The sequence below is a fragment of the Sminthopsis crassicaudata genome, chromosome 1 (assembly GCF_048593235.1).
Source record: "Sminthopsis crassicaudata isolate SCR6 chromosome 1, ASM4859323v1, whole genome shotgun sequence".
NCBI classification, from domain to species: domain Eukaryota; kingdom Metazoa; phylum Chordata; class Mammalia; order Dasyuromorphia; family Dasyuridae; genus Sminthopsis; species Sminthopsis crassicaudata.
The window spans coordinates 673,977,270-674,005,123 of record NC_133617.1 but is presented as its reverse complement, the minus strand read 5'-3'; the positions used below and the strand labels follow the sequence as shown (position 1 = coordinate 674,005,123).

The 27,854-nt window shown below is 40.7% G+C and overlaps 1 protein-coding gene and 1 long non-coding RNA gene across 3 annotated transcripts in view; one reads left to right on the top strand and one right to left on the bottom strand.

The window, feature by feature from the left end:
* Positions 1 to 1,184: 1,184 nt before the first annotated feature.
* ALAS1 (5'-aminolevulinate synthase 1) lies at positions 1,185 to 13,563 on the bottom strand. 2 transcript variants are annotated; one of them, XR_012484915.1, is made up of 11 exons: positions 12,913 to 13,562; positions 11,085 to 11,304; positions 8,814 to 9,038; positions 7,836 to 7,985; positions 7,367 to 7,589; positions 6,138 to 6,322; positions 5,396 to 5,575; positions 4,917 to 5,081; positions 3,280 to 3,568; positions 2,078 to 2,276; positions 1,185 to 1,483 (listed from the first exon to the last, which is right to left on the bottom strand). XR_012484915.1 is itself a non-coding variant. In XM_074283403.1 (11 exons), the coding sequence occupies exons 2-11, from the start codon at positions 11,281 to 11,283 to the stop codon at positions 1,323 to 1,325; spliced, it is 1,920 nt and encodes a 639-aa protein (XP_074139504.1). In that variant the 5' UTR covers positions 11,284 to 11,304; positions 12,913 to 13,563; the 3' UTR covers positions 1,185 to 1,322. The 2 variants fall into 2 exon arrangements, 1 of the variants encoding a protein (XP_074139504.1); XM_074283403.1 differs by having other exon boundaries at positions 2,078 to 2,240; positions 3,300 to 3,568; positions 12,913 to 13,563.
* LOC141551617 (uncharacterized) overlaps positions 11,639 to 27,854 on the top strand; it is a 60,607-nt gene continuing 44,391 nt past the window's right edge. The window contains exon 1 of the long non-coding RNA XR_012484917.1: positions 11,639 to 11,958. This is a non-coding gene — a long non-coding RNA (uncharacterized LOC141551617). The remainder of the gene's footprint in view (positions 11,959 to 27,854) is intronic.

Below are 27,854 nucleotides of genomic sequence, written 5' to 3'. Positions count from 1 at the left end.
GCTGAGAGATTTGAGACCTTGCCAGCAACTGGTAGGACTGTACAAAGGATTACCACATAGTAGGTATTCTTTGACTTACAGTAAAGTAAGAAGCAAGATTTTTGAAGGAAAAAAAAAAGCTTGAAGGAAACCTACATCATGAGAATTTCTGCAACAATGGGCTAAACCAGAAGGTTCTCACAAGGAAGGTGCTTGGGAATGAATGCAAAGGCCTGTTTCCAGGGCAGGAGAGCATGCTACTAAGTCTTTATAGTCCCCTTGGCTGCCAGTTCAAAGGAGCACTGTTGGGACAGGTAGGAACAAGGCTAAGAGGCTCCTGCTTCCAAGAGCTAGGGTCTCATAAGGTACACACCAAGAAGGAGGTTACCAGTCACCTACTTGGACCCTCCCATTGTTCCCAATCTTTTGAACGCTGGTGCCTCTCTGTATGTAGTTCTAACTGCCCCCTTCCCTTCAGACACTCGTGTTCTGGTTTCTTTTTATAAAATAAGCAGTCTGTAGTACTTTAAAGGGCAGTCTAAAATTCTAACTCACTATACCCAAGGGACTGAGAGGTTGGCGTTTGCTCTCTACAGTAACAGGGTCCCAATTATACCGATACCTATAGAAATCGGCATCCAAATAATGATTAAAAAAATCAAGTTCACAGATCCTTGGTTAAGAACCCTTGGTGAGACGATCTCTCAGCTTCTCTCTAGGACTGACCCTTCAGCTTTCTCTCCAGGCAGTAAAGGGCCTATTAACGCACACCTCCCTTCAATTTCAAGAAAACAAAGGGAATTAAGAAACTACTGAATTATTAAGTAATGGGAGGCAAGTTTAGCCTTCAGTCTCTATCCACCCTAACTACAAGTCTAACGCAGCATTCAGGAAGGTGCTTCAAGGGAATCTTTCAACATATTGTGAATATGAGAGTTGTTTGAACCACTACATTCTCTTCAATGCAGCAGAAGGCAATGTATTTCAAAGGGTATGGACAAAGATCTAGTGATTACTAATAATCATCTATTTTCTTATGTTTGAAGAAAATAGACAAAGATTGTGACTAGCTTTTTAAACAGGGCCAGAAAAAGATTGCTTTTTATTATTAATTAGCATAATACAGATAAATGAGAAAAAAAGGAATAATGGATCAGTCTGTGCTAACACCCAGAATACCCTCACATTACAGAATCAGACCATACTGCTTTAATAGGAATTTATTTTCAGAACTATGTTTCTACTATGGATTAAAATTTAAGATAAGTTAATTCATATATAAAGGCTACAGAGACAACGTGGATAGGAGACTGGATGACATCAGGTAGATATGGAGGTCAGATTCAGGCACTGACAGAAACCAGTTTGCTCATGCCCTGGAAATAGGCTCGCTCTCTCTCACTCATGACTTCAAAGTGTAAGGGTCTCCTACAGAAGTTACACTCTGCTGAGGAATGAGGCTTCAGCTCCAGCCCCACACTCTTCCAAGTATCCAGCAGGTTCTCTGTGAAGGAGGAAACATTTTCAAATGAATATTTAAAGTTCTCTAAAACCAAACCCAATTCCCTTGAGAAAAGGTTATTTTAAACCCTGGAACTGAGATTTATGTTGAACTCAGTTAAACAGAAATGGTATCAGCAAACACAATCCAAACTACTGGACTGTTGAGATGTTCACGGCAGAGTCGCTTTGTAGTAGAGGCCACACTTCAGGATGCTGACTCTGTATTTAGGGCTGATTCACTATTAGGTCAATATTACACAAGCAGTGTATTGGCTGACTGTGGTACATCTAACGGGTGTTCAAAGCCAGGGCCTAGGAGGAAGGGAGACCAGCACAGCCGGGAGGCCTGTCGAGATGCCTTTAAAAATCCACTGAAATGCACCAAAAGGAACTGAAGCTCTCCCTGGCTTGGAACGTCCTCTCTAGAAGGAGGCTGGCCCGTTCTTGTCTGCGGAGCTGCTGAGGATAGGAGGAGGGCAGAGGCCTGCCCAGGGCTCTCCTGGCTGCTATCCCTTACACTATACTGCCTCTAAATATACACCAGGGAGTTACAACTGCAAATAATGCCAACTTCAGGGGAGATCTGCATACTCACCCAAGAAGTAGTTCATCATCTGCGGGGTGTGATGAGGGGTCGGCGCGATGCGGAGGAGCTCTTCTCCCCTGGGGACTGTGGGGTAGTTGATGGCCTGGACGTAGATATTATGTTTGCTCATGAGTTCATCACAGACCTCTGTGTTTTTAGCAGCATCTGCCACCTGGTTTTATGACAAGAAATCTAGATTAAGTATGTGCTTCATTTGGGGAGTAGAGCCACATAGAGAGCTCCCAACCTCCATCAAAATCAGAGCTCCTCAATCTAAGAAGCACTGGGGTACAGTCACAGGGTATGAGAGCTTTAAGTAACAGAGGAGAAGAAATAGTTTGTTCAGACTTCTCAGTTTCAAAGAATCACAATTTCCATGGAAATGAGAAAAGAATTATGGGCAGTGTATGCTAGTGCACAAGCAAGAGAAGCTTGCATTCATATATAATCTATATCAATTTGCTTACTATCTTAGGAAGGGGAATTGAGAGAAAGAGAAAATTTGGGATTCAAAATTTTTAAAGATATAAAAATATGTCTTTTCATGTAATTGGAAAAAATAAATTATTGAAAAAAATGCTTGCACTGCCTGTCTCACAAAATACTACATAAATGTGAACTGTCTCCTTTTGGTATCTATTATGTAAGATTTAAGAATCCTACCACTGTTTTGGTCAGTCCACTGATCAGAGCTTAAAACAGGTGAGTGTGTGTCATTAGTAATAGAAGAATTGATCAATTTTTGCAACAATGAATGTTCTTCATTGCCTTGTTGCCAACAGGCATTGATGCAGAAAGTACTTGCCATAGTAGCAGATGCTGACTGCTCACACAGGGAGATTTATATATAATTGCTTATAATTGTTGCAACACTAACTCAGAACTAACAGGACCGCTGTGCCCACAGAAAAGCACAGACCTATTCAGAAGTGAATCTGGCCCCAAAGGGGCCCAGGACAGTCATGTTTATGCTCATACTCATAAGCCTCTTAAGAAAACCAGTCCTTTGGCACCAGAAGTGTTCTTTTCACTGGGAATTCAACCTTATTTACTTTTCCCAAAAAACATGGTGGAAAACCAGCAGCAGCAGCAGAGGCGAAAGCCGCCTGCCGCCTTATGTGGTAGTGGACCTCAGGACGGCCCTGAAGCGCCTGACCCCAGAACACCTGCGTGCCAAAATTTTCTGGTGTACGTTCCCAAGCACAAAGCACATCTGTCAAGCTGTCATTACCCGGACTGGAATGATGTGACTGGGGCAGTGAACCACAGGGAGCCCGGCGTCCATGAGCATCTGCCTCATGAGCTTGACGTTGCGCTGATGCTGCCGGCGAAGGGCTCGACCTTCAGCGCTCTTTAAGATGCGGACAGATTCGAGGGCCCCGGCCAGAAGCATCGGGGGGAGGGAAGTTGTGAAAATGAAGCCAGCAGCATAGGAGCGAACTGTATCTATTAAAGAACTGGTACTGGCAATATAGCCCCCAACACAGCCAAAGGCTTTGCCTGAAGGAAAAAAGCACAAAGGGGTTAGCACACAGGCTCTCCCAAGTCATGGCATGTTCCTTCTACTAACTTCAGGCCTTTTCCTTGTCTCTCTTCCTCCTCACCGACTCTCTGAAGTTCAGACTGGGACTGCCTGACTCTCAACCCCAGCACCCAGGGTCTCAAAGCATCATTTTACTTGTTTGACTCTGAATCAAACCTCCTGGGATCAGAAACACTTTCTGAGTCTGTCTCATTTTATTCATCCCAAAAGAAAGTTCTTGTCCATAGTGGCTGTCTCACCCTGCATCCTCAAAGCCTGGGACTGAAAGATGTTTCCAGCGTCTTCTCTTCTAATCTTTACCCCAACAAGAATCTGTCACAAAATACCCAACAAGTGCTCCTCTCATTTGTGTAAGGAGATGATAGCCCCAAATCTACCTCAATCAACCCCCCACTGGACCCTCCTGGTTCTGCTGCTTTCCCTGACAGATCAGTGGGCAGGGCACACTTTCCTGCCCAGGACGGGATGGGCTGGGGCAGAGTGGGGTTGGGGAGGGTGTGATGGGGGTGGGGGTGGCACACTGGCCAAGGAACATTTCCTGTGTTCCCTACTGTATCTTTTTCAAAACAGCTTCCCAGAACTCAAATGTCTCAATCTGAGCCAAGGTACCAGTCTTAATAACCACATTATTTCATTATACTTAAGGTGAGAGCCAGATAAGAGCATTAACTGTTTTAGTTTGCAGAGTTCATTTAATATCCTCTATAAGTATAAAGCTTTGATGATTAGGCTTTGCCAGCTAAATGAGACCTATCAATCACAGCAGGCTAGTTAAGTCTGGTTTCTATCCAGACTTGTTCTTCAGTTCTCATTAAATCCCTTTGTATAACCTGTCTCTCAGGTTTCAGGATTAGCTACGTGCCCGCTCCATCTAGCAGAGCCCTGTCTTAACATAATAACAGTGTGTCCTGTAATTAACGTGCTTACTTAAAATCTGGGCAGTCAAAGTTGGCATTAGTACCACCACGGAGAATTCCTACTTGAGCTACCTTCATACCAACCGAGATCAAGAAGTAGCACTCTAATCACTGCCCTGACGAGGAAACGGAGGTAGGAAATTCTCACGGGAAAGCCCTCGTCCTCAGAACAATTCAGCTATTCTTGTCTGCCAATTATCCCAATAGACTTCATGCCCCTGGTCTTCCTCAATAGAATGGTAACCTAGAAACTGAGCATTTCAGTCCTTTCTCTTCTCCTCGGATCTTAAATTTGAATCTGTGGGCTTTTAATTTCTTTTTTATGGGGTGTGTCTCTAGGTAAAAGGCCCAACTTTGACTAGTTTTACCTTTGAGCACACATACATACCAAGAGTTCCAGAAATGATGTCCATTTTGTGCATGATTCCATCTCGATCACCAATCCCACCTCCTCGGGCTCCATACAATCCCACCGCATGGACTTCATCCACAAAAGTAATGGCCCCATATTCATGGGCCACATCACACAGTTCTTCCAACGGACACACAGCTCCTGGGCACACAACAAGCAATGTTTTGTGGAGCATACCAAAAAAATCTCATGAAAATAAGACCGACACAAGGTAAATAAAACAAAATAAGCCCAAGATACAGCAACCCTATGATTTCTAATTCCCAATTAAATGCGTGGGCAGAAAATGCTCAGTGCAAACATAAGCAAAGCAAATGGACTGCAAAGTCCTGCTAGAAAGCAAGACAGAGACCCCAAAGCCAAAAACCTGTCTTTCAGTGTCTACTCCTGGTTCAATGAGGCACATTAAGGATTTCAGCATAGAGTCTTCGCATACAAGTACCTAGAGGACTCACCATCCATTGAATGAACAGTTTCAAATGCAACAATCTTAGGGATGGACGGGTCTGATTTCTTTAGCAGCTCTCTGAGGTGGCTTACATCATTATGGCGAAATATATACTTTGGCACTCTACTGTTACGAATTCCTTGGATCATGGAAGCATGGTTCCCAGAATCAGAATAAATTTCACAGCCTGATGTGACAAAACATTTATTGACATGTAACTCCAATTTATTTCATAAGTGGTTAAGATATAACTATGCAACAAAAACAATCTTTACATTATTTGATAAGAAATTTAATGTTTGACAAATTTTCTTGCAGATATTCTTCGTTGTATGATTAGTAAATTACAAGTCAACAGCAAAAAGACAATTTATTTAGAACATTGTTTCTAGGTTTAAATAACTATAGCACTTTAAATTTACACTCAACACACCAAAAAACTCAAAGTGTCTTTGACTTTCTGGAAGTTATAAAAATAGTTTTCAAAGCACACAAGTACAGGTTACAGAACACAGTCAAGATAATAGGATATTTATAAGAACATCTTCAATTTGGTTGTTACATTCAATTTCAAGTTCTAATATGGAGCTAGAAATATTATAAATGAGTTTGTCCCTCATGACAAGCTGTTTTTTTAAAAAAAGGAATGGCTTTTGGAAGTTCTTTGAAATAAAGTGCTACTTGAATTTTTATTTCCACTCAGAAACACACCAGACAATAGGCCATCCAATAGAATATTTTTTTTTTACCTGGCATCATCTTGGCCAAAGTGAAGAGGGTAGAATCATTAGCCACAAAACAGGATGAAAACAGTAAAGCTGCATCTTTGCCATGGAGGTCAGCCAATTCTTGTTCTAAATCAACATGAAACTTACTAGTTCCAGAAATATTTCGAGTACCACCTGCTCCAGCACCATGTTGTTTTAATGTTTCCCTGCGTAACACATACATGAAAGAAGATATTCTTTTAAGAACAAATTTCTTTTAGAGGTTACTGAAGGAACAACAAATATTTTTGTGCCAGACAGCAAGCAAGAAGTGCTAGCTTAAGGATTAACCAAATAATTCTTTCCCAGAAGTACACTTATTTTCAAAATCTGCTCAGACTCACAAACTGAAATGTAATGAATAGAATTTGATTTAGAGTTCAAGTCCTCTGAAATTAGCCATTTAGTTTTATAAAACCTGATCTCATAATAAACTACGTTATATAAGATATAAGAGTTGGAAGACTTGAAGCTTAAAGGCCATCTAGTCCAAGGGACTCATTTTGGAATTAAGGTTGAAAGAGGTTAAGGGATTTATCCAGAGTCACAAAGTTAATAAGCATATGAGGTAAGCTCCTGAGATGCTTACCCTGAAATTAGGGAGCACACACTGAATTAAGTTTCCTCAGCCACAGTAAAGGTTGGATTTATAGTCAAGAGATTATGTTTATGACTAATATGAAAATATGGTTAAAATGATTATACATGTATAAACCTATATTGGACTGCTTGCTGTTTTAGAGAGGGAAAAATTTGGAACTTAAAATCTTACAAACAGATTTTTGCCTATTTATAATACTTTGACCAAAATTCCATAGCTAAAAATTTTGCAGCAAAATGGTTAATTTCTACTACAGATACTTTGCTCACTAAGAATGTGAGAATATATACTTTCCAAGATATTTTTTATCAAAATAGAGAGCTTAGTTAAAAAAAAAATACAAGACTTTATAATGGTAATTATCCTGTCTGCAATAGCTTACAGACTTTAATTTTTATTTATAATGCAATAGCTATACATACATGTGTTTGGGCAAACAAATTTTTAAAATATATCTGAGACTAGGCACTAAATTTACCACCATGTAATTGGCTCAGAATGCAATTCACATGTTTTAAATAAAAGATCAAGTCCCAAATGTCCATTTTCCTTTAAGAGATTCCCAATAATATACCCACTGGCATAAATGACCCTTTCATAGTCTACTTACATGACTGCCCCACACACCCGAGGATGACGACTCATTCCTAGGTAATCGTTGCTACACCAGACAGACACTTGTTTTTTAGTAACAAGAGAGTCTGTGTAGTCATCTGCCATTGGGAATATGTGTGCCCTCCGATTCACAGTTTTAAATACTCGGTAAGTATGATCACTTTTTTTCTCATCAATTTTTTTCTCAAAGAAACGATCATACTGAAAAGTGGAAACAGCTAAAAATGAAAAGAGAGAGCCATTTTATTCCTGAATTATGGAGTGATTAACAGCACCTGTTTACATAAACAATGGTAACTTTGGACTTATGAATCTTAACAGGTTGTAAATTTTAAGTTTTGATGTGATTTGTTTAGAAGCTATATTAGGTTCCAGACAAACTACAAAATTGCAAAAAGTAAAGCTTAAAAAAAAATAAAAAAGAATAAGAAGAAGGTTTTTGGTGGTAGTATTTTAAAACTCACATTTTGGCAGGTTGTCCTGAAGAAGATGGGATACCCTTTCTGGTCTTTGCTTTTGCATGAGATCCTGAAAGTTCTTTAGCAAACCACTCTGGTCTTCTCTACCCGTCTTAAGATTGATCACAGTAGGATTAATTGGAGTTTGAGCAACTTCTTCATGAGAAGGAATAAAATAAAACAAATTTGATATAAAATCCTTGTTTTATAGCACTTCTGAAATAAAGAATTTTCTTTCTAATAAAGAAAAATACAGAATTCTTTCTAATATAGAAAAATGGTAGACAAAGATTTTTAAGATTCTGACTTCTTTTATTTTCTTATCCATATGTTTTTCCCACAGCAATCTTTCACAAAGATGAAAGCACATGATACCAGAAATTAAGATGTCAAGAAAATCCAATTTTCTTCACACAAAATTCAGGTCAATGTAGACTACCTGTTTGTTATCTAAGGTTTTCTAATGCCCTCTAGGAGTTCACACAGCCCCATGAGCACAATCAACTAAAAGTCATATAGCTGGTTCAATAAGGCAAACTGGGTTGACCTAAGACAATAATCTAACAATACCATCATCAATTTCACCTCTTCCACTAAAATGGTTGGGGGTAGGGGGAAAAAATTACTGTCTATCAGTAGCTATTCTCATTCACAAAATACTTATAGAAATGAATTGTTGTAAATGTTGAGAATTCCTCAAAGCTCCTATATCTTTTTTTTTTCTTTAGGGGAAAATAATATTTTATTTTTTATTTTATTTCCTGTTTAGTTCTTTTTTATGAGGTTTCCTTTAGTGACACAGCAGTTAACATTGAGAACAGCTCCCACATTTCTTAATGGAATCCATTAACTATAAAGTCATGATGTGTTTCCTTCTGGCCTTCCAACAGAAGCATTTGAAACATATTTATCAAGCTAAAGAAGTCCTAAGGTTCAAGAGAAAAAGTTACAAGAGCAATTCATTCTATGTGATGACTTGCTTACCTTTCCTCACTGCCTGCATTTCCTGTACATCCTCTTGTAGTTCTAAACTGGCCTTACGAAAGACATTGCTGGTTCCTTGGTTCATCTGAGCCGCGAGAAAAGGGCATTTACTGGCAGTTCCCTGACTCGAAGAAGAAGATGGGTGCCCAGAGGGAAGCTGGGATCCGCCAGTGGTCTGCTGAGAACCATCAGCATGCTGGACTACAGTTTTGGAAGTTTTGTCCTCTGGGGAAAGATGGAAAAATTAAAGTACTAAACTAACTACACAAGAAAACTGCTCAGTTTTTTTGTCTCAGTGCTTCATAATTTTTGTATTATGAAACACATATAGTTAAAATTTTGTACTATCAGTGCCTAACTAAAAATATCTGGCAATCAATTAGAAAATGGCTAAATAAATTGTAGTATGTAAAAAATATAATAGGATATTAATGTATCCTAAAAAATAATGAATATATGAAGAAAATAGTAGCTATGAAGAAGTATGGAAAGACTTATATGAACTGATACAAAGTGGAATAAAAAGAACTGGGAAAACAATACACAAGTGATTATGACATTGTAAATGGAAAGAAAAAGACCTGGATGACTAATCCTGACTCCATGAGAAAAAGACCTGAATCTTGGCTCAATGTAAGGTATGAAAAAATGCATTTCTCCATTTCTTCTTTGTGAATGTTGGGCATTATTGGGTACAAACACTGAATAAATTTATCAAGCCTGTTCAATATGTTGGTTAGTTTTGCTGGACTGTCTTCCCTTGCCACCCCTTCTTCCCCTCACCCCCTTTTAAACAGGGGATGATCCTGTAGGAAAGTAAGGGAAGAGGGATATATTTGGAAATGAGGATGTAAAAATGCAGTCAAAATATGTATTTACTTAAGAGAATAACATACTTGTGCTTTTTTAGTTTATAGTTCTGTTACACAAATTTCTATTCATCTCTCCATTAAGTAATACATTCTGATTGCTTTTTGCATTCATTGAATTCTTGACTATAAATCCAAAATAATTAATCTTAGGCAATCAAGAATTTGTGACCTGGATTACTCCATTAACTGATAAAGGATATATTCTATTTGCTTTTTGCATTCATTTCATTCTTGATTGTAAGTCCAAAGTAATTAGTCTTAGGCAATCAAGAGTTTGTGATCTGGATTATTTCCAATATCAATCTTACCCAAAAATGTCCAACAGATTTCACTAAGGGGTACACCCACTTAAGTAACTAAAACTTTTAAGTTTCCTTTCTGTTGATCTAAGAAATTATCACCTCATACAACCAAATCTCAACAAATAAACCTGACAAGGACAACAAATAAACTTGAAAGGACAAACAGTTTAACGGAGCTAACATAGAACAAAAAAGATTATTTTTACTAAATGAAGTTCAAATGGTTAATTCAGGAAACTGTATTATAAAAAAGTTTTATACTAGAGATTCACTAGCTATTTCCTTATCTCAGTCCTCCAAAGTCCATAAAACAGTTGGCTGGTAATTATGTTTCTAAAATGAATGACCTCCTTTTCCCCTTGAGCTAAAAGATCACCTTTCCTTCGAGAAATGCTCTTCCTCATTGATGCTGGAACACCCCAATGAGTCACAGCCTCACCTTTTCTACAGTTTGTAGAAAGTGTTTCACTATTGTTTTTCTTTCCCAATTTCATACGAGGAAGGAATTTTCAAGTTTATGTCAGCACAGATATCTACAGTGAGTGTTGACAGGTGGGAAAAAAAAGCAAAACAATAGTCTACACACATTACCACATTTTCTCCCTAAATGATTCCACATAAAAGTCTTCACTGTGGATATACAACTAGGAAAACCCTAAAATGTAGACTTTATGGGACTAAAAGTGGCCCTGAAAAGATTTTTATTCTGAATTTCTTCTAATCACAGTCAGGCTAACATAAAAATACTATATTCTTTCTTTCTTTTTTTTTTTAATTTAAGAAATAAAGTGATACAAAGGTGGTGAAATAAGGACAAATAAAAATTATGACAGAAACTTCACACTCAGAATTACAATTTAAAAAGCTAAATGAACAAACTTGGCAAATGTTTAAAAAAGTTGTAACTGAACATTAAAACTTAGCATTTATGTAAATTTTAAACATGAAGTGTCCCATAATAATGTTCTTCTAAAACACAAATGCCTAAAGATTATAAATACAAAGCACAGCATGTAACAAATGAAACATTATAACGGCTTTGGGTTTAGTCACAGACATGGTAATAATTCATAGATAATAAATAAAACAGTACTTACTCTCATTGGCTGGAGGTGTTTCTTTTACTTGCTGGAAGTTTGTTGGGGAAGTGGTCATAGTCCGAGAAGCAGATTTGGATCCAATTTCCATCATTTTGGGGCAATTCTGGGCATAGAAGAGCAGAGACTTGCCAGCCTTCTGGAGAAAGGTTTGGGGTACTCTTGACAAGAATGGGCAACGTCGAACAATGGTCTCCATTTTGAGAAAAACGACAGGATCCTGTAAAATGATTGACTGTGTATACCATCACCACATATCAGTAAATTTGGAATAACATTAGACCATCGCCTAGGACCTTTCAAAGCCACAAAAGGACCAGGATATCTACTACTGGAGAGCTGAGGAACATTAACATACAAAGAGAAACTAACTAGTTTAAAAGTTTTCAAATGTAACAAGGCTGGGAATATATTTTATACTTTAAGTAGATGAAGCCCTACTTTGGCAGTGCATGATAATTAGCAGGGATGGGGAAAATCAAGTATAAATTAAGACACTGTTGCAGAGCCAGATATTTTCAGAGAATGGCTGGGGGGGAGGGAGACCAAAGGCTATTATTAATTTGAACAAGATACTTTTGCATCTTTGGCTCCACTTTTGATAGAGAAGGCTCCCGGGATCTCACAGTCCTTTCAAGGTCTCCCCACCAACCCCTGGGGAAAGAAGTCAGTTAAGAGTCCCTGGGAAAGGGGGCTTTCCTGAGGCCTCCCAGCCTGCTCCTGGTTGGGAAAACCAGGCCGATGGTTGTAGCCCTATTACAGGGAATGGCATTGCCTTTCAGGGATATACATCCTCCTAAAAATGTCTGAGGAGGCTGCCCAGAGTAAGGGAAGTTAAGAGTCTGGCTTCCTTCAGTGGAATCCACGGAAAACAGTAAGTGGGAGTTTGGGGAATGGGATGGAAAATAAACGGGTTATCTATGGGGGGTCTGGAGTGGGGAGCAAACAGGGATGGGGGGGTTGGGATAAAGCGGAGTCCTAGAGAGCTAAGAAGAGGGCGCTGAGGAACGAGAGACCAGTTGGGGAAGATCACAAAGGGGGGATAGAATTAAAACAGTGTTGGTCTGGAGAAAATGAAACAGGAGGAGGTCCTGAGAAGGAGAATAAAGGGACTTGAAGAAGGGAAGGAGTGAGAGGGTTCTGGGGCAGAAGGGAGACAGGAATAAAGAAGGTCCCGGAGGAAAGGCAGAACCCCAAGTGGGCTAATGTCATGGGGGGGGGGCGAACAAGGGATTGTCAAATCCAAGGGGCAAAGGGTCAGGGAAAGGGGGCAAAGGGAGGAACGGGAGGGCCCTGGAGGGAGGAGAGAAGAGAGAGGGAGCAGAAATCAGCGAGAGTTCTGGGAGCAATAACAGCGGGCACATACGTTGGAGTTCTGGGGAAGGGTGAGTGGAAATTGTGGGATCGAACTGAGCTAACCTCGGGGGGGAGAGTGAAAAGCGGCGCTGGGGAAGAAGAAGGGGTGAACAGCGGATCCCGGGCGGGATCACCGGGGAGGAGGGGCGGGAGTGCTGGGGCAGGAACACGGTGGGAAAGGGCAGGATCACGGAGGAGACAGTGGAACACGGATAAAAGGGAAGTCCTGGGGAAGGCGGCAATGGAACACGGATAATCGCAGGGAAAAGGGCAGGGTGTGAGGAGGGCAGCGGAACACGGATAATGGGGATCCCGGGTAGGATGTGGGAGAGGCAGTGGAACACGGATAATGGGAGGTCCTCCGAAGGTCGGCAGTGGAACTCCCATAATGGGGGCTCCTGGCCCGGGAGGGAGACTCGGGAGCAGGTCTGCGGAGGGGCAGGGTCCGAGGGGAAGCCGCTCCGGCCCTCACCTGAGCAGTCTCGAGGATGTGTCGGCGGCGGAGCTGGGACTTGGTGGCGGAGGGACTAAGGTCACTACTCTAGTTTCTGGTTAGAGAAGGCACCTAAGGCCGCCCAAGCCTTTCAATTTATAGAGCGAGAGGGCCCAGTGCGCAGGCGCAACTCTGCCTTTCTTTTTTTGCTTTTTTTCCGTCCGAGCCACTACTCCGCACCTTCCTTACGCACTCCTTCCGGCGCAGGCGCAGTCAAGCGTCCGCCGTTCTTGCGTCAGAACTGCCCCCCTCTGCCCCCGCCCTCCCCCTTCTCCGGAAATCGCTCTCGTAACTCTGAGGGAGGCTGCGGGGGAACGAGGCTGGAGGGTTTAACTCTTTAGCTCCGGACCATGGTGCCGGAGCGGAGCCCCCTAGGGGCCCCGGGGCGCCGGAGCCTTTTCCTTCTCAGGCCCGACTCTCCCTGGATTCTAAGCCTGACGCCGTCCCGGGCTTATTCTCGCTCCCAGCGCTCCCGGGCGCTGCAGAGGCTGGGGGGCCGGGGGGACCGTGGGGCGTGCTTACAGCTCGGGAAGCTAAAGTTCCGCGAAAGGAGGTGTGAGGCCGGCACGAGTGGGAGAGCACGAGGGGCCGGCGGGGACAGGCCGCCCTCCGCCTGTCAGTTAATGAGCATGCATTCTGTGCCAGGCGTTTGCTAAATGCTAGAACAGAAGCAAAGGTTACCCCCCTCCTCAAGGAGCGTACATCTAAGGGAGAGACGCTAAGCAAACAACGGATGCAGTCCCAGGGATGCGCGGAACAAGTGGGAAATGATTAACTGAGCGGGGGCCAGAACTGAGATCACAGAGGGTAGGGGAGAGTAAGAGGTTAGGAGAAAAGATACATGAAGAGGCCTGGCCTTTGACTGAACCTGCTTGTTCAGCGGTCATTTATTAAGCACCGGCCGAACCGGAGAGAGTGGAGGGAGATGGGGCCCTGTTTTGGTTTCAGTTGTGTCCCGCTCTTAGAGGCTCGTCATTGCCTTCTCCAGCCGGTGTGACAGAGGAGGAAACTGAGGCAAACCAGCTTCAGTGACTCGGCCAGGGCCACACAGCTAGATGGGAACTCACGAAGATGACGTGATTCTGAGACTGAACAAGGACAGTTAGCTCGCTGCTCCTTGCCTGGAAGTCGTTGCTCTGAAGCAGAATTTCCTCTTCCACAAAATGATACTGCATGATTTATCTTCCAGGGCTTTAGAGCAGGGGTTCCCAAACTACGACCAGTCGGGAGGCCAGATGCCCCGGGCTGAGGACGTTTATGCTGCCCCCAGGTTATGGCCAATGGGCTGAGGGGCAGAGACTGTGTGAGGTTTTGTGTTTACTATAGTCCGGCCTCCCACAGTCTGAGGGACAGTGAACTGGCCCCCTATGTATAAAGTCTGAGGACCGCTGCTTTAGAGCATTATAAAAATGGGGGTTCTTATTAGAAAGGTAGCGAAGCGGCCTTGAGAAAAGCCCCGGAACATCCAGCGGATCTGCAGAGGTTCAAAAGAAAACCCCAATGGTCAGGATTGCCGACCAGCGGCTCCAGTCCTCCCTGTGGAGGACGCTGTGCACAAAAGTGGCGCCATCTTTGGTGATGTTGTGATCTATAGCTTTGTGGGGTAGCCCACAACGTGTTCATGAAGCGTCCATTTCCATGGAGGGCGACAGAAAAAAGTTCCCGAGTTTTCTCACAGCTCCGTCACATCTGTAAGAAGAGCAGCGGTGATCTCGAAGGCCCGGTCCGCTTCTGACATTGTGTCCTGAGGTTCCTCTCACGTTTTATGTTCTGGATTACATTGTCATTCTATGTAGTTGCTAAGGCAACCTGGACATGTGAATGAAATCCTGGTGATGGAGCAGAGGCTCCAATGTCTAAAGAAACCATGTAATGCATGCATTGAGCTCAGCATCTTAAAGGATGGGAAGAGATGGACAGGAGGCGACAGAAGTGGGGACGAGTTCAGAGACAGAGCTGGTCCCGCAGGAATGTGTCACAAAGCAGAAGTCTAAAACGTCAGCCAAGAGAGGAAGAAGCAGGGGACAGAGAGGCCGTTTTGGAAGAGATGGGGCAATAATAACAGCTAGAAAGAAAGCAGAAGTGCACATAAGAACTAAAGATTTCTGCTTCTGATTCTTAATTATGTAACCCGCTCATTAAACCAGGGGAAAAACTGTCATCATTACTGAAAAAAAAGTCCAAGAGGGGAAAAAAGATTATTAGAGAGCAGCCAACAGCTTTAAGTAAGATCAAGTCACCTGGCTAGGTCAAATGTCATCCATCAGATCTTACAGAAGTGACAGGGAATGGACAGGGTGATGAGACCAAGGGCCACCCTCCAATCAATGAGTGCTCAAAGGAAGTTTACAAATTATACACAACCTAATGAAAACCACTTCAAATTACTGATAGAAAGAATGCAAATTAAGATAACTTTAAGGTTTCACCTTACACCATGAAAATTGGCAAATATGACCCAAAAATCCAAACAATGTCAGAAGTCCTGTGGGAAGGCAGGATTGGGGATGAACTGTTGGTGGAACTGAGTCCAACCATGGAATTAAACTCCCCCCCCCTCCCCAGGAAGCTAAAGACAAAAGGACAAAGGTCCATCCAATATATACCAAAATATTTATAGCAGTGCTTTTTATGGTAGCAAAGAACTGGAAACAAAGTGTTTATCCATTTATTAGGAAATGACTAAAAAATGTGGTCTGTGAATGTCATGGAATATTTTTATCATGCAATTAAAAATGATACATGTGGAGGCTAGAGAAGCAGGGAAGATCTGTATAAATTAATGTGGGATGAAATAAACAAATCAAGAAAAGAGTATGAACGCTGACCACAATAATGTAAATGAAAAAATCACCAAAAGAAAATTGAACTCTGAGCAATGGAAAAAAACAGTGTGGTCTTAGGGAAGAGATAAGGAAACATATTCCTCTTTACTGTAGAAAGTAGTAGATATGGATAACAATGCAATTGTATATATTGCCAAATTGCTGTCTGTATTAGATTCATTTATTTAATGTTACTTGTTTTTCATTGTCAACTGAGGGTTTAACATTTTATAAAGATAAAAAGCATCAAAATGTGCCTATATAGGTGTGTACACATACATACACATGTGCATATACATGTATTTTATATACACACACATACATGTATATTTTTAATGTATAACTGGCCAATAAGAAGCCCAGTCCCTCAAGCACACGCAATGTGCTATGCTTGCTGCCAACCCACACTGGGGCCTGGTGAGACTTAATATAAAGTGGGAATGAGATAATTTATTTCTACATGTACAAAAATGTTAAAATTTAAAAATTTTTAAAAAACACAATTGCAGAGTAAGAGTTTGTTGTTCAGCTGTGGCCAACTCTACATGACCTATTTTTGGGGGTTTTGGGGTAAAGATTCTGGAGTGATTTATCATTTTCTTCTCCAGCTCATTTTACAGATGAGGAAACTGAGACAAACAGGGATAGATGACTTGCCCAGGGTCATACAATTAGTATCTGAGGCTGGACTTAAACTCAGGAAAATGGGTCTTGCTGATTCCAAGTCCAATGCTTTAATTATTGTCCCAAGTAAGATTTGGTAAGGACTAATAACCACTGTGACTGTTGTGAGGATGATACTTAAACTTCATTAAGAGTTTTTTGCAAGATTGCTAATTAGGCATTTTGTAGTTTACTTTACTGTCTTGCATTCTGGGACAATCCCCCACCTCCTCTGGATTTCGTGCTCAGCTGCATCTGCCACTGGCACAACCAAGCAGTCCAGGAGATGCTGCCCCTGCCACACTTGCAGACTTTTGTACCTTCTGAACTCAGGAGTTCAGCACTTGGACACAGCCTTCTGGAAATGGCTGCCCACCTGCCCCTTAAGGCTGGAGACAGAACATAAGTCTGACCCCAGGACTTAGCTCACAGATACAGGGAAATCAGCTGGCCAAGGTGATAGTATTTTCAGAAAGTGGATAGGAGGAGACCCAACAGTCAAACTGTGTAAAAGCAAAGCTTGCCCACCAGCAGTTTTTGAGTCGACTTCTATAATATGTCTTAGTTCTGCCCCTTATTATCCTTGTGGTGTCAAGCATGTCTTTCCCTCTTTCTGGAGGGGATAAATTCTGTAAAATGAGGGTGTTGAGCAGTTTGTCTATTAACATTGTGCCTTCCTGACTCAGTAAGTAGCTTACTTGTACCTTCCTTGTTTTCTACCCAACAAAGCTCTTATGAGACCCTTCTTCTAGCTCTGACAGTCAATGATTCCAAAATACAGCCTTTGGGTCCAGCTCAAGTATTGTCTTTGACATGACCCAGAAAGCTGTTGGTGGTGGTAGTCTGGGAATGGCCCCCAAACTCAGAATCTACTCAAGATACCTCATCATCCAGTCCTCCCAACTTTAGTTTTCATCTATAAGATGGAGAAAATAATAACAGCTACTTAACCAGGTTTGTTGTGAGGATCAAATAAGATAACATAGCACTTGGCACATAGTAGGTGCTTAATAAATGCTAATTAAGTGATATATGTAAATAAATCCACAAACTTTAAATATGTATGATATACTATATACTAGAGTATAAATGATATATCTAATAATGAACACAGTATAGTATATTTAATCACATATCCTATAGAATATAATATATAATGATATTTAATATATTCTAGAGAGTATGTAATCTCTAATAATATATTCTGTAGAATACATAATATAATATCTAATAATTATGTGATATATGCTATGTAAATGATAGCTATTAGTTATGATGATGAACCGTATTCCATACTAGGATCTCTCCCTAAAGAACTAATACTGGTGGTCTAGAATTGGAGCACACTGTTCCCCAGGTAATGATGAATAATAATGATAACCAGAAGTAATATATATATATATATATATATATATATATATATATATATATATATATACATATATATATATACATATATATATGCATATAGTTTTAAAGTTTGCAAAGTGTTTTATAGATTAATTCTCAGTTCAGCTTTATTGATAAAATACCCACTATCAGGATAGTTATTACAGTTATTATTATCTTTTTGGAAACTGAGACTCAGAGAACTTAGAAGTTAGCTTCCAAATGAAGGCAAGTCAACAGGCTTTTATTAAGCACCAAAACCACTGAGGATACAAAGAAAGGAAAAAAAAAAAGCTGATGAGAGAGAAAACATGCATTCAACTATACACAAACGAGATATATACAGGATAAAATGGAAGTAATCCACAGAGATAAGGTAATAGAATTAAGGGCAATGGGGAAAGGTTTCCTGTAGAAGGTAAGAGTTTTAGTTAGAATTTAAGGGGAGTCAGGAGGTGGAGATAAGGAGTAAGAGCATTCCAGGCATAGGAAGCAGCCAGGAAAAAAACCTGAAGTGGGAAGAGCAGTGTTTAGGGGAGCAAGAAACTAGTATTCCTAGAGCACAGAGCTTGTTGGGGGAGGGGCAAAGGCAGGTGTAAGAAGGTCTTCCAGACTCCATGTTAAGACACTTTTATCACCGTGACTCTTCATTACCTAGTTCCTTTTTTTTTTTTTTTTTTTGGACAAAACCAAAAGCAGAATGATGTCATGTGAGACATGCAGCCTTACAGTAGAATTGGTTCCCAAGTCCTTTTTTTAGACATTCTAAACTTAGTAATTATGGAAAAAAAAACATACCAACCAAACTTCTATTCAAAAACATAAACAAGAATGAGAAACAATCATGCATAAAGTTGTAACCTTTAGTTATTTATAGTTTGCTGAAATACTTGAACCAATTTGTGACAAAAATAATTCTTATTTCATTGATACTTTAAAGGCTTACAAACCACTTTCCTTATAATAATCCCATAAATGCTGAAAGCATTATTATTCTCACTTTAAATATGGGAAAAATGAAACTTAAACAGACTGAGACTTGTCCATAGTCATGCAACCAGTAAAACAAAAATATTCTTTTTGAGTAATGTTCTCTTTGGAATTCCTTCTCGGTGAGTTTCCTGATGTTGTTGTTGAGGATCTTGGTCAACATCAGTAAAATGAATTCCACCTTTGAAGATGTTAGTTGGCAGAAAGGGTGGCCATGTCCATGAACACAGCTCCCCAAAGAGGGATGAGGAGGACACTTGGCCTGAATTCTCCACGAACCCTTTGGTACTCCTTTTGAATGAGTGAGATGATTCATCAGGTCTGAGTTGAACATCACCCTTGGACTCAGGCCCATATTGGAGAGCTAGCTTAGATCTGCCAGAGATCAGAATCAGAATGAGAGGAACTTGGACAAAGATCAGAGAATAGATACAACTTAGTGAAATGGAAAGAGTGCTGCGTTCAGAACCCTGGTTCTGCCACTTATAACCTTAGTGACTATGGAGAAGTAGTTTGCAATGTTATGCGGCTGGATTAGTTTACCTCTAAAACCCTTTCCTGCTCTAAGCCTATGTTGTGGGGATAGAATAGTTTTGTGAGCAGGAGTGGCAGGCCTGAAGAGGCCAGAGAGTTCCCAGAGTAGGAAACACATGGCCCCAAAAGAAGAGAACCACATGAACTGACACGTGGGAACAGCTGAGAGCAGGCCCACATTCCTGGATTTAGCCTTTCACAGAGAAGGGTGGGGATTTGTCAAGTTAAGCCAACAAGTATTTATTAACTTCTTACTTTCTCCTAGGCAAAGCGCTGCAGAAAGAAAAATAATCCCTGCACTCAAGGAGCTTACATTCTTTAAAAAAAATTCATAATAATGTTTTATTTTTTCCCAATTACAAGCAAAAATAATTTTTAGCATTCTTCTTTTAAAGTTTTGTTTTCCAAACTCTATCCCTTCCTCTTCTCCCTCTTCCTGAGATGGTAAGGAATCTGATATAATTTATATATTTGCAATCATGTAAAATATATTTCCATATTAGTTATTTTGTGGAAGAAAACTCAGTGCTCCTGTCTTGCCCTCCAATGTCATCTTTCATGTTTTTGAAGTCTTCATATTTCTTATTTCTTGGAGCACAACAACATTCCATTATATTCACACACCAAAATGTTTGACCATTTTCTGTATCAGTTGTTATCATGACTTCCTGAGAAGATTTTGGGATTCCTCTGATGCTGAGAGTTGTCTCCTGAGAGTACAATTTGAACTGATTGAAGAAATTACTGATCAGAATCCAATCAGTCCTCTGACACAGAGATCTATCATACAGTATGCTGTCTCAGGAAAAGCTTACTCTAGTAAGTGGCACCCAAGCTGAGAAAGCTAAGGACTCAGAAGACAAGAGGAGAGGAAACATTCTGATTATGGACCACTGGAAAGTGTAGAGATAGAAAATTTGAACACTGTGTTTGGTGAATTTGGATTGTATGAAAGGGATTTTTATGATGCTTAAGTCCAAAGGGAAGCAAACCCTGGAAAGATTAAATGGCAATATAAGTTTTAAGTTAGGGTTCAGAGTAACAGCCAGAGAATTTGGGACTCAAAATTAAAAAAAAAATGAATGCAAAGAAACAAAATAAAATTTAAAAATCCAACAAAAAACAAAGCAATAACCAGAGAGATACTCCAAGGAAAAATGTCCCATATCTAATCAATTGATAAGTGTTGTCAATTCTGCGTCCACATCTCTTCTCCATTCAGGGGTCCAGAACAAAATACCTCCTATCTATTTGTAGATAGGGTTCTGGAGCTCCCAGGCCATATCACTCCCATGCTGCAACCTGACGGCTTATGTTGGTATCTCAGGGCCATGAAAATTCTTCTGATCACCTATTTCATCAGTGGATTTCCATGGTCAGCATTTTTCACCCTCCCTTTTACCAGACTGATGACACTGAACTCCCTGCGTCTTGAGGAGCACTAAATGAATGTCAGTTATTTGGTACATTTTGTTCTTGTTCAGTCATCTCAGGCATGTTCAACTCTTTGTGACCCCATTTGGGGTTTTCTTAGCAAAGATACTGGAGTGGTTTGCCATTTCCTTCTGCAGCTTCTTTTATAGAGAAGGAAACTTAGTCAAGCAGGGTGAAGTGACTTGTCCAGGGTCACACAGCTAGAAAGTGTCTGAAAAAAGATTTGAATCCATAAAGGTGAGCCTCTGACTCCAGACCTGGTGCAGTATCCCTAGCATGCCCGTTTTCAGAGGGGAAATGACTTAGCTAAGTGATGCTTGGTTCAAACCTAGGTATCCTGTACCAGGCACATTGGGACACAGTTCTGTTTTCCCGTTTTCGTCAACTTCTCTTTTGCTTCAGAGTCAATACCTCAGTCTAACTCCTTGTGCTCATCCTCAGGCAGATTTGATATTTTCTGTGGTGACAAGAGAGAGACAGAGACAGAGAAGAGAGAGACAGAGACAGAGAGACAGAGAAGAGAGAGAGAAGAGGCTAGGAGAGGAGAAGAGGAGAGGAGACAGAGACAGAGAGATACAGAGAGAGAAGAGACAGAGAGAAGAGACAGAGAGAGAAGAGGAGAGGAGACAGAGACAGAGAGATACAGAGACAGAAGAGAGAGACAGAGAGAGGAGGAGAGGAGAGAGACAGATGGACAGACAGAGATGGAAAGACAGAGAGACAGAAAGAGAGAGAGAAGAGGCTAAGAGAGGAAAGGGAGAGAAAGCATTAATTCTAGCTAATCAACCTTGCTGCCAGCAAATTTTCCTTTTCAATTGGTCCTGGAGGGAGGCAGTAGAGAGAAGGGCAGGGGGGCTGGGTGAAGGATGAGAGGAAGGGAATCTGGCTGGGGAGAGAGTGGCCAGCAAGGCCAGATATCCATTTCTGGAGATAATGTTCATTCACTTTGTCCTCTGCAGCCTTGGTGCTTACGTTGGGCTGCGTCAGCACATTTCAGGGTCAGGCCCTTGGGGAGGGAGGGTGGGGGGCAGGCAATGCATCCTCAGTGGTTCAAGGGAGAAGGAGCCTCTGCCTGGAGCCCCTCTGGATATTAACCCCCAACCCCTCCCGTTTCCCTGTCACTCACCTCTACCTTCTATACCTGACACCCAGATGTCTGTGTTCCCCGGGGGGAGGGGGAGGGATGGGGCCTCTGCCATGGGGGAGTAGAGAAGGACTCAAGAAGTTTTTAATGTTAGTGTTGCAAAGAAAAGCAAGAACAGAGTAAGAAGGCTTAATCCTAGGGGGCCAGCACTAGCACTGGCGGGACAGCTCGTTCTCACCTGGCTTCCAGGCCCCAAAGAGATCAGCATGGTTTATGTTCCACACATTAGACTTGCCATACACTTCCACGTTGATCTGGAGAATTGACTTCCTGCACATCCCCCAAATTTAGCTTCATGCTCAGGCCATTTCCATTCCTGTGGGTCAGCTTTCTTGGGGTTTAGGGGGTAGGCCAAGGTCTGGGAAACAGGTTCAGATACTTCCCATGATGCAAATCAAAAAAAAATTAATGCTAAATCCAATATATGCATACCTATTTATACAATTATCTTGCTGCACAAGAAAAATATGATGCGAATTTCTTTTTTTTTAAGTTTTTTATTTACAAAACATATGTACAGGTAATTTTTCAACATGGACCCTTGCAAAACTTTCTATTCCAAATTTTTCCCTTCTCTAGATGGCAAATAGTCCAATACATGTTAAGTATGTTAAAATATATGTTAAATCCAATATATGTATACATATTTATATAGTTATCTTGTTGCACAAGAAAAATTGGATCTAGGGAAAAAACCTGAGAAGGAAAACAAAATGCAAGCAAGCATCAAGAGAAAGTGGGAAAATACTATGTTGTGGTCCACATCAGTTCCCGCTTTCTTTCCTCTGGGTGCAGATGACTTTCTTTATCACAAGATATTGGAATTGATCTGAATCATCTCATTGTTGATGAGAGCCACATCTGTCAGAATCAATCGTCGTATAATCTTGCTGTTGCTGTGTATAATGATCTCCTGGTCCTGCTCATTTCACTCAGCATCAGTTCATGTAAGTCTCTCCAGGCCTTTCTGAAATCATGCTGTTGGTCATTTCTTACAGAGCAATAATATTCCATAACATTCATCTACCATAACTAATTCAGCCATTCTCCAATTGATGGGCATCCAGTCAGTTTCTATTTTCTAGCACTACAAAAAGGGCTACCACAAATATTTTTGCACATGTGGGTCCCTTTCCTTCTTTTAGGATCTCTTTGGGATACAAATCCAGTAGAAACACTTCTGGGTCAAAGGGTATGCACAGTTTTATAGCTCTTTGAGCATGTTCCAAATTGCTCCCCAGAATGGCTGGATCATTTCACAACTCTACTAACAATGTATTAGTGAACCTGTTTTCCCACATCCCCTCCAACAATCAGCATTATCTTTTCCTATTATCTTAGCCAATCTGAGAGGTGTGTAGTGGTATCTCAGTTGTGTTAATTTGCATTTCTCTGATCAACAGTGATTTGGAGCACCTTTTCATGACTAGAAGTAGTTTCAATTTCTTCACATGATGCACATTTCAAGGGTGAATATTTGCTCTTGGAAAGTAAGATGAGAATATCCAGCTTTACTTGGCTGAGGCAGGGAAAATACCCAGGGAATTAGAAGGAAATTTGGGAAAGTCCAGTACATCTATAGATGATATAAAGAAAATAGTCCCGCTGCAGGAAAAAGCCTCTGGTCTGATTCTCCTCTCTCTCTCAGACAGCCCGAGAGAACACAAGGTAGGCATCCAGGTGATGGCAATAGAAAGGCAGAGGCTTAGCAGCAGGGGCTAAGGAACATTCGGGAGAGACCCATTGGTCAATTGTCCACTCAAGCCTCTCCACTCCAAGAGAAAGTTCTTTCTCAGGGCATCTCCAGAGGTCCAGAAGCTGGTATAGAGTTTGTCAGCAGCCAAGGTCAGCATAAAGGAATCTATTCTAACAACAAGCAAAGAGTGACTTCATCCACTGGACATGTCACATTTAGAACTGAGCTTGGTGGGAACCAATGCTTTGTAGCGATGACAGCTTCTGGTACTGAAGAGGTAGAGGGTATTGTGCTCTGATGGGAAAATGCTGTAATTCTCAGTAAATATCCCTTTATAAAAATAATTGATGTTAACTCTTTAAAATTGATAGTCGCTAGCCCTAGGGATCACTAGGACCTGAGTTCAAATCTCACTTATTGCCTCCTTTAAAAAAAAGATAAACTCCTTTTTTCTTCTGTAGTTCTATGGATCTATGCTTATTTCTATCCACCAAAAAAGAGATGTAAGTTGAGCCATTAGGATCTTTTGTATGCGTACCTAGTACTAGCTCTGCAGTCGATTAAAAAGCTTCTCTTTGTTACACAGCAAACAGTCGGGAAACAGTCATAGACTACTTGTGTTTGCTCCAAAGTGAAAAGTGGAGGGCTCTGTTACCCATATACATAAGCAATCTCACCAGACATGCACAGTGAGGGTGTTTCAGGGATGGTACAGCCTGTATACTCCCAAGGTCTTATTGGCTTGTCTTTCCCCCTCGTTCTTTTCCATTACATCTCTCTCTCAACCCATCCCAACTTCGAACCTTCCAGATTTTATTAGCAGTCTACTACTGTCCGAGACAGAGTTATAACCACAGTCAGAGGATAATAGATTTAGAGCTAGAAGTGAATTCTTACCAATACTTTGTCCTCCACATCAACCAGTTACCAGGTTTTGCTGATTCTAATTCTGTAGCAGTTCTCATACAGGCCCTCGTGTCTTCATTATCATGGACATGGATGCAAAGTATAGATTCATGTAGACTCATCATCTCTCACCTTGACTATTTTAATAACCCTTTAATTTTTCTACTTCCTTCCAGTTTATCAACTCATCCTTCACACATCAGCCAGAATAGTTTTTTAAGGTACAAGTTTCTTACCATGTTACTTCTCAGTTCAAAATTCTCCACTGGCTTCTTTTTTCTGAGATAACATTAATACTTGTTATTTAAAGATCTTTACAATTTAAGATGGACTTCTGGTGGAGCAGTGAATAGAGTGCTGGGTCTGTTGTTAAGAAGATTCATCTTCTTGAATTCAAATCTGGCCTTAGATACTTCCTTGCTGTGTGACTATGGAAAAGTCACCTAATGCTGATTGCCTCAGTTTCCTCATCTGTAAAATGAGCTGGAGAAGAAAATGTCAAACCCCTCCAATGTCTTTTCCAAGAAAACTCTAAATAGGGTCAAGAAGAGTCTGATGTGATTGAAAAATGACTGAATAACAACTGAACACAATTTAAGATACTTTTTTTCAAGATAGCTTAGTATTTAAGCTCTTCACAATCTAGCTCTAGCCTAATTTTTCCAGACTTATTTCATTCTTTTTTTTCCTCTTTGTATGAGCATCTATTTATTTCTTTCACACAAATGAAATACTGACCATACAGAAAACCCATGAAGACACATTGCAGAGAAATTTAAACAAACAATGGTAATTTATAAGCACTATTACATTCTTTCAGAAAGTTGAGACTTATACTTCAGCTCTGCACTGTCTAAATAAGTCCCTCTCTAGGTTTATGACTTCTGGCAAGACAAGTTAGATGATAGGCTCACTTTCTTAGTAGTGTATATTCATCACTGAGCAAACTCTTCCTGTTGTCCATCATCTCTGAATTAGGGCCTTCAACCTCTTGAGCTCCCAAAGGCTGCTTCAAGGCTGAAATTATTAAACTCAGGTTGACCATTCAGTCACCTCTGCTCAAGAAAGAAACATAAAGCAGAAAAAACAGTCTGAAGCCCAAGGCCCCAGGCTCAGCTCACCTAGATTAACTGAGAAGGAAGCTAAAGGAAATCACCAGACTAAATTACCTAGAACCACAAATTTATGTAAACTCATACATAATTTATATAATCTAATTACATAATTTTATCTGAACCCTTGTGGTGGCACTGTAATTCTTCTCCGCCTCCTTAGCTGAATCCACCCTTCTCACTTTGTTTTCTCAAATCTTTCCTCTTCAAATACTCCTCCCTAATTTCATTCCACTCTCCTTCCATCCCAGCCAAACTAGACTACTCCACATCCAGTCTCTTTCCTCTGTGCATTTGCTCATGACACCTAGAATGAATCCCAGCATTTCCCTCAGAGTCCTTCCTTCAAAGTTCAACTCAAGGATTCCCTGAGTTAATAATGATGATAACAGCATTTATAGAACCTTTGAAAGTTTACAAAACACTTTTAGGGATCTCTTCATCCTCAAATTATTTTGCTTTATGTATCTTTGTATGTTTAGAGGCAGCAAAACATAAGCTGCTTTGAAGGCAGAGATGAATTCTTTCATTTCCTAGCATAGTACTTTGAACATAGTAGATGATTAATGAATATCTCTCAAATTAAATACAATTTTTCAATCATTTATTAAGAATCAGTATGCAAAGTTTCCCTCTTTTACTGGAGGGAAATTTTGATGAGCCAGACTTCCTGGTATGAAATACCAGACTTGTGAAATAGTAACTACTTCCCTTTGCTAAAGGGCTTACCTCTAACTAGTGTCAACCTATAAATCAACAGACAATTTATTATTCAGAGGTACAGCTAGTCCCCAAGAAAGAAAGAAAGGTGGTAGGGGGAGCTAGGAGAGATCAATTGCCCTGAGAGTCTTATTTTGCAAAGGAGGAAACAATTAGAGAGGCAAGGAACTTGCTCAAGGTGATTTCATGTCATTTAATTTAATTTCTCTTCTTTTCTTTCCTCCCTCCCTCTCTCCCTTCCTCCCTCTCTCCCTTCCTCCCTCTCTCCCTTTCTTTCTTTCTTTCTTTCTTTCTTTCTTTCTTTCTTTCTTTCTTTCTTTCTTTCTTTCTTTCTTTCTTTCTTTCTTTTCTTTCTTTCTTTCTTTCTTTCTTTCTTTCTTTCTTTCTTTCTTTCTTTCTTTCTTTCTTTCTTTCTTTCTTTCTTTCTTTCTTTCTTTCTTTCTTTCTTTCTTTCTTTCTTTCTTTCTTTCTTTCTTTCTTTCTTTCTTTCTTTCTTTCTTTCTTTCATGACCTCTGTCATCAAGAGGTTAGGTAACCCTCACAAAGTAAACTTCACTAGGTACCCATGTGAGACCAGACTTTCCCCATGTCCTTTTGACTCCAAGGCTTTTCATTTATTTGCTCTACTACTTTGTCTCCCATTCAATCTGATGTGGTGTAGGATCCCTCAGGATTCTGGGAAAATAGAGAATGGTCTGATCCTGGAGTCTGATTCCAAAAGGAAACATGATTGTTGACTCATGAACCTAGTAGTTATTTTAGGAAATCCCCTCATAGAATGGCTTGGATTGGGATTTCCTATGTAAGGGGAACAGAGGATCTGCCAATGAAGGTCATAGAAAAGGTCTGATCAGATAAATATTCTCTATCAGTCTATCTGTCTGTCTCTCACCTCATTCTATCTGTCTGTCCTCTCTGTAAGCCCTCAGGTGGCAGTGGCCTGTTGCCTTTTGTCTGTTGGTCCTGTTGGACTCATGACCTAAAAAGCATTAGTCAAAAGATATTTTCAGTTCCTCATGGTCACCCCTAAATCTTGGGGGGAGAAGTATATAGCCACACTCTAGGGACCCAACCTGCTAGTCCCAGTGTAGGTTGGGAGAGTTAACCTCAAACCTATGTGCTATCACCCATAAATGGATAAGTGCTTGTGATAGCACTTATAACATATAACATATGTTATTCCATATAACAAATGTAAATGGGCGATGGAACAGTCTTTAATTTGCCCCACAGAAAATGTAAAAGACACAAAGAATTTGTAAAAACATATATAGATATATCAACACATTATAGCACTCATATAGTCCCTTTATTCTCCTTGGTAGTGAATGGAACATAGAGTTGTTTTTGGACCAAATCTTTGCAATTCTAGTGACTGTATTTCCCAGAGTCCTTTAAGACTTATAGTACTCTAGCTGTGTGACTCTGGGCAAGTCAATTAACCCTGATTGTATAGATTTCTTCCCTTCCCCATCCTCCTTCCCCCCCACCCTGGGGCCAAAAAATAA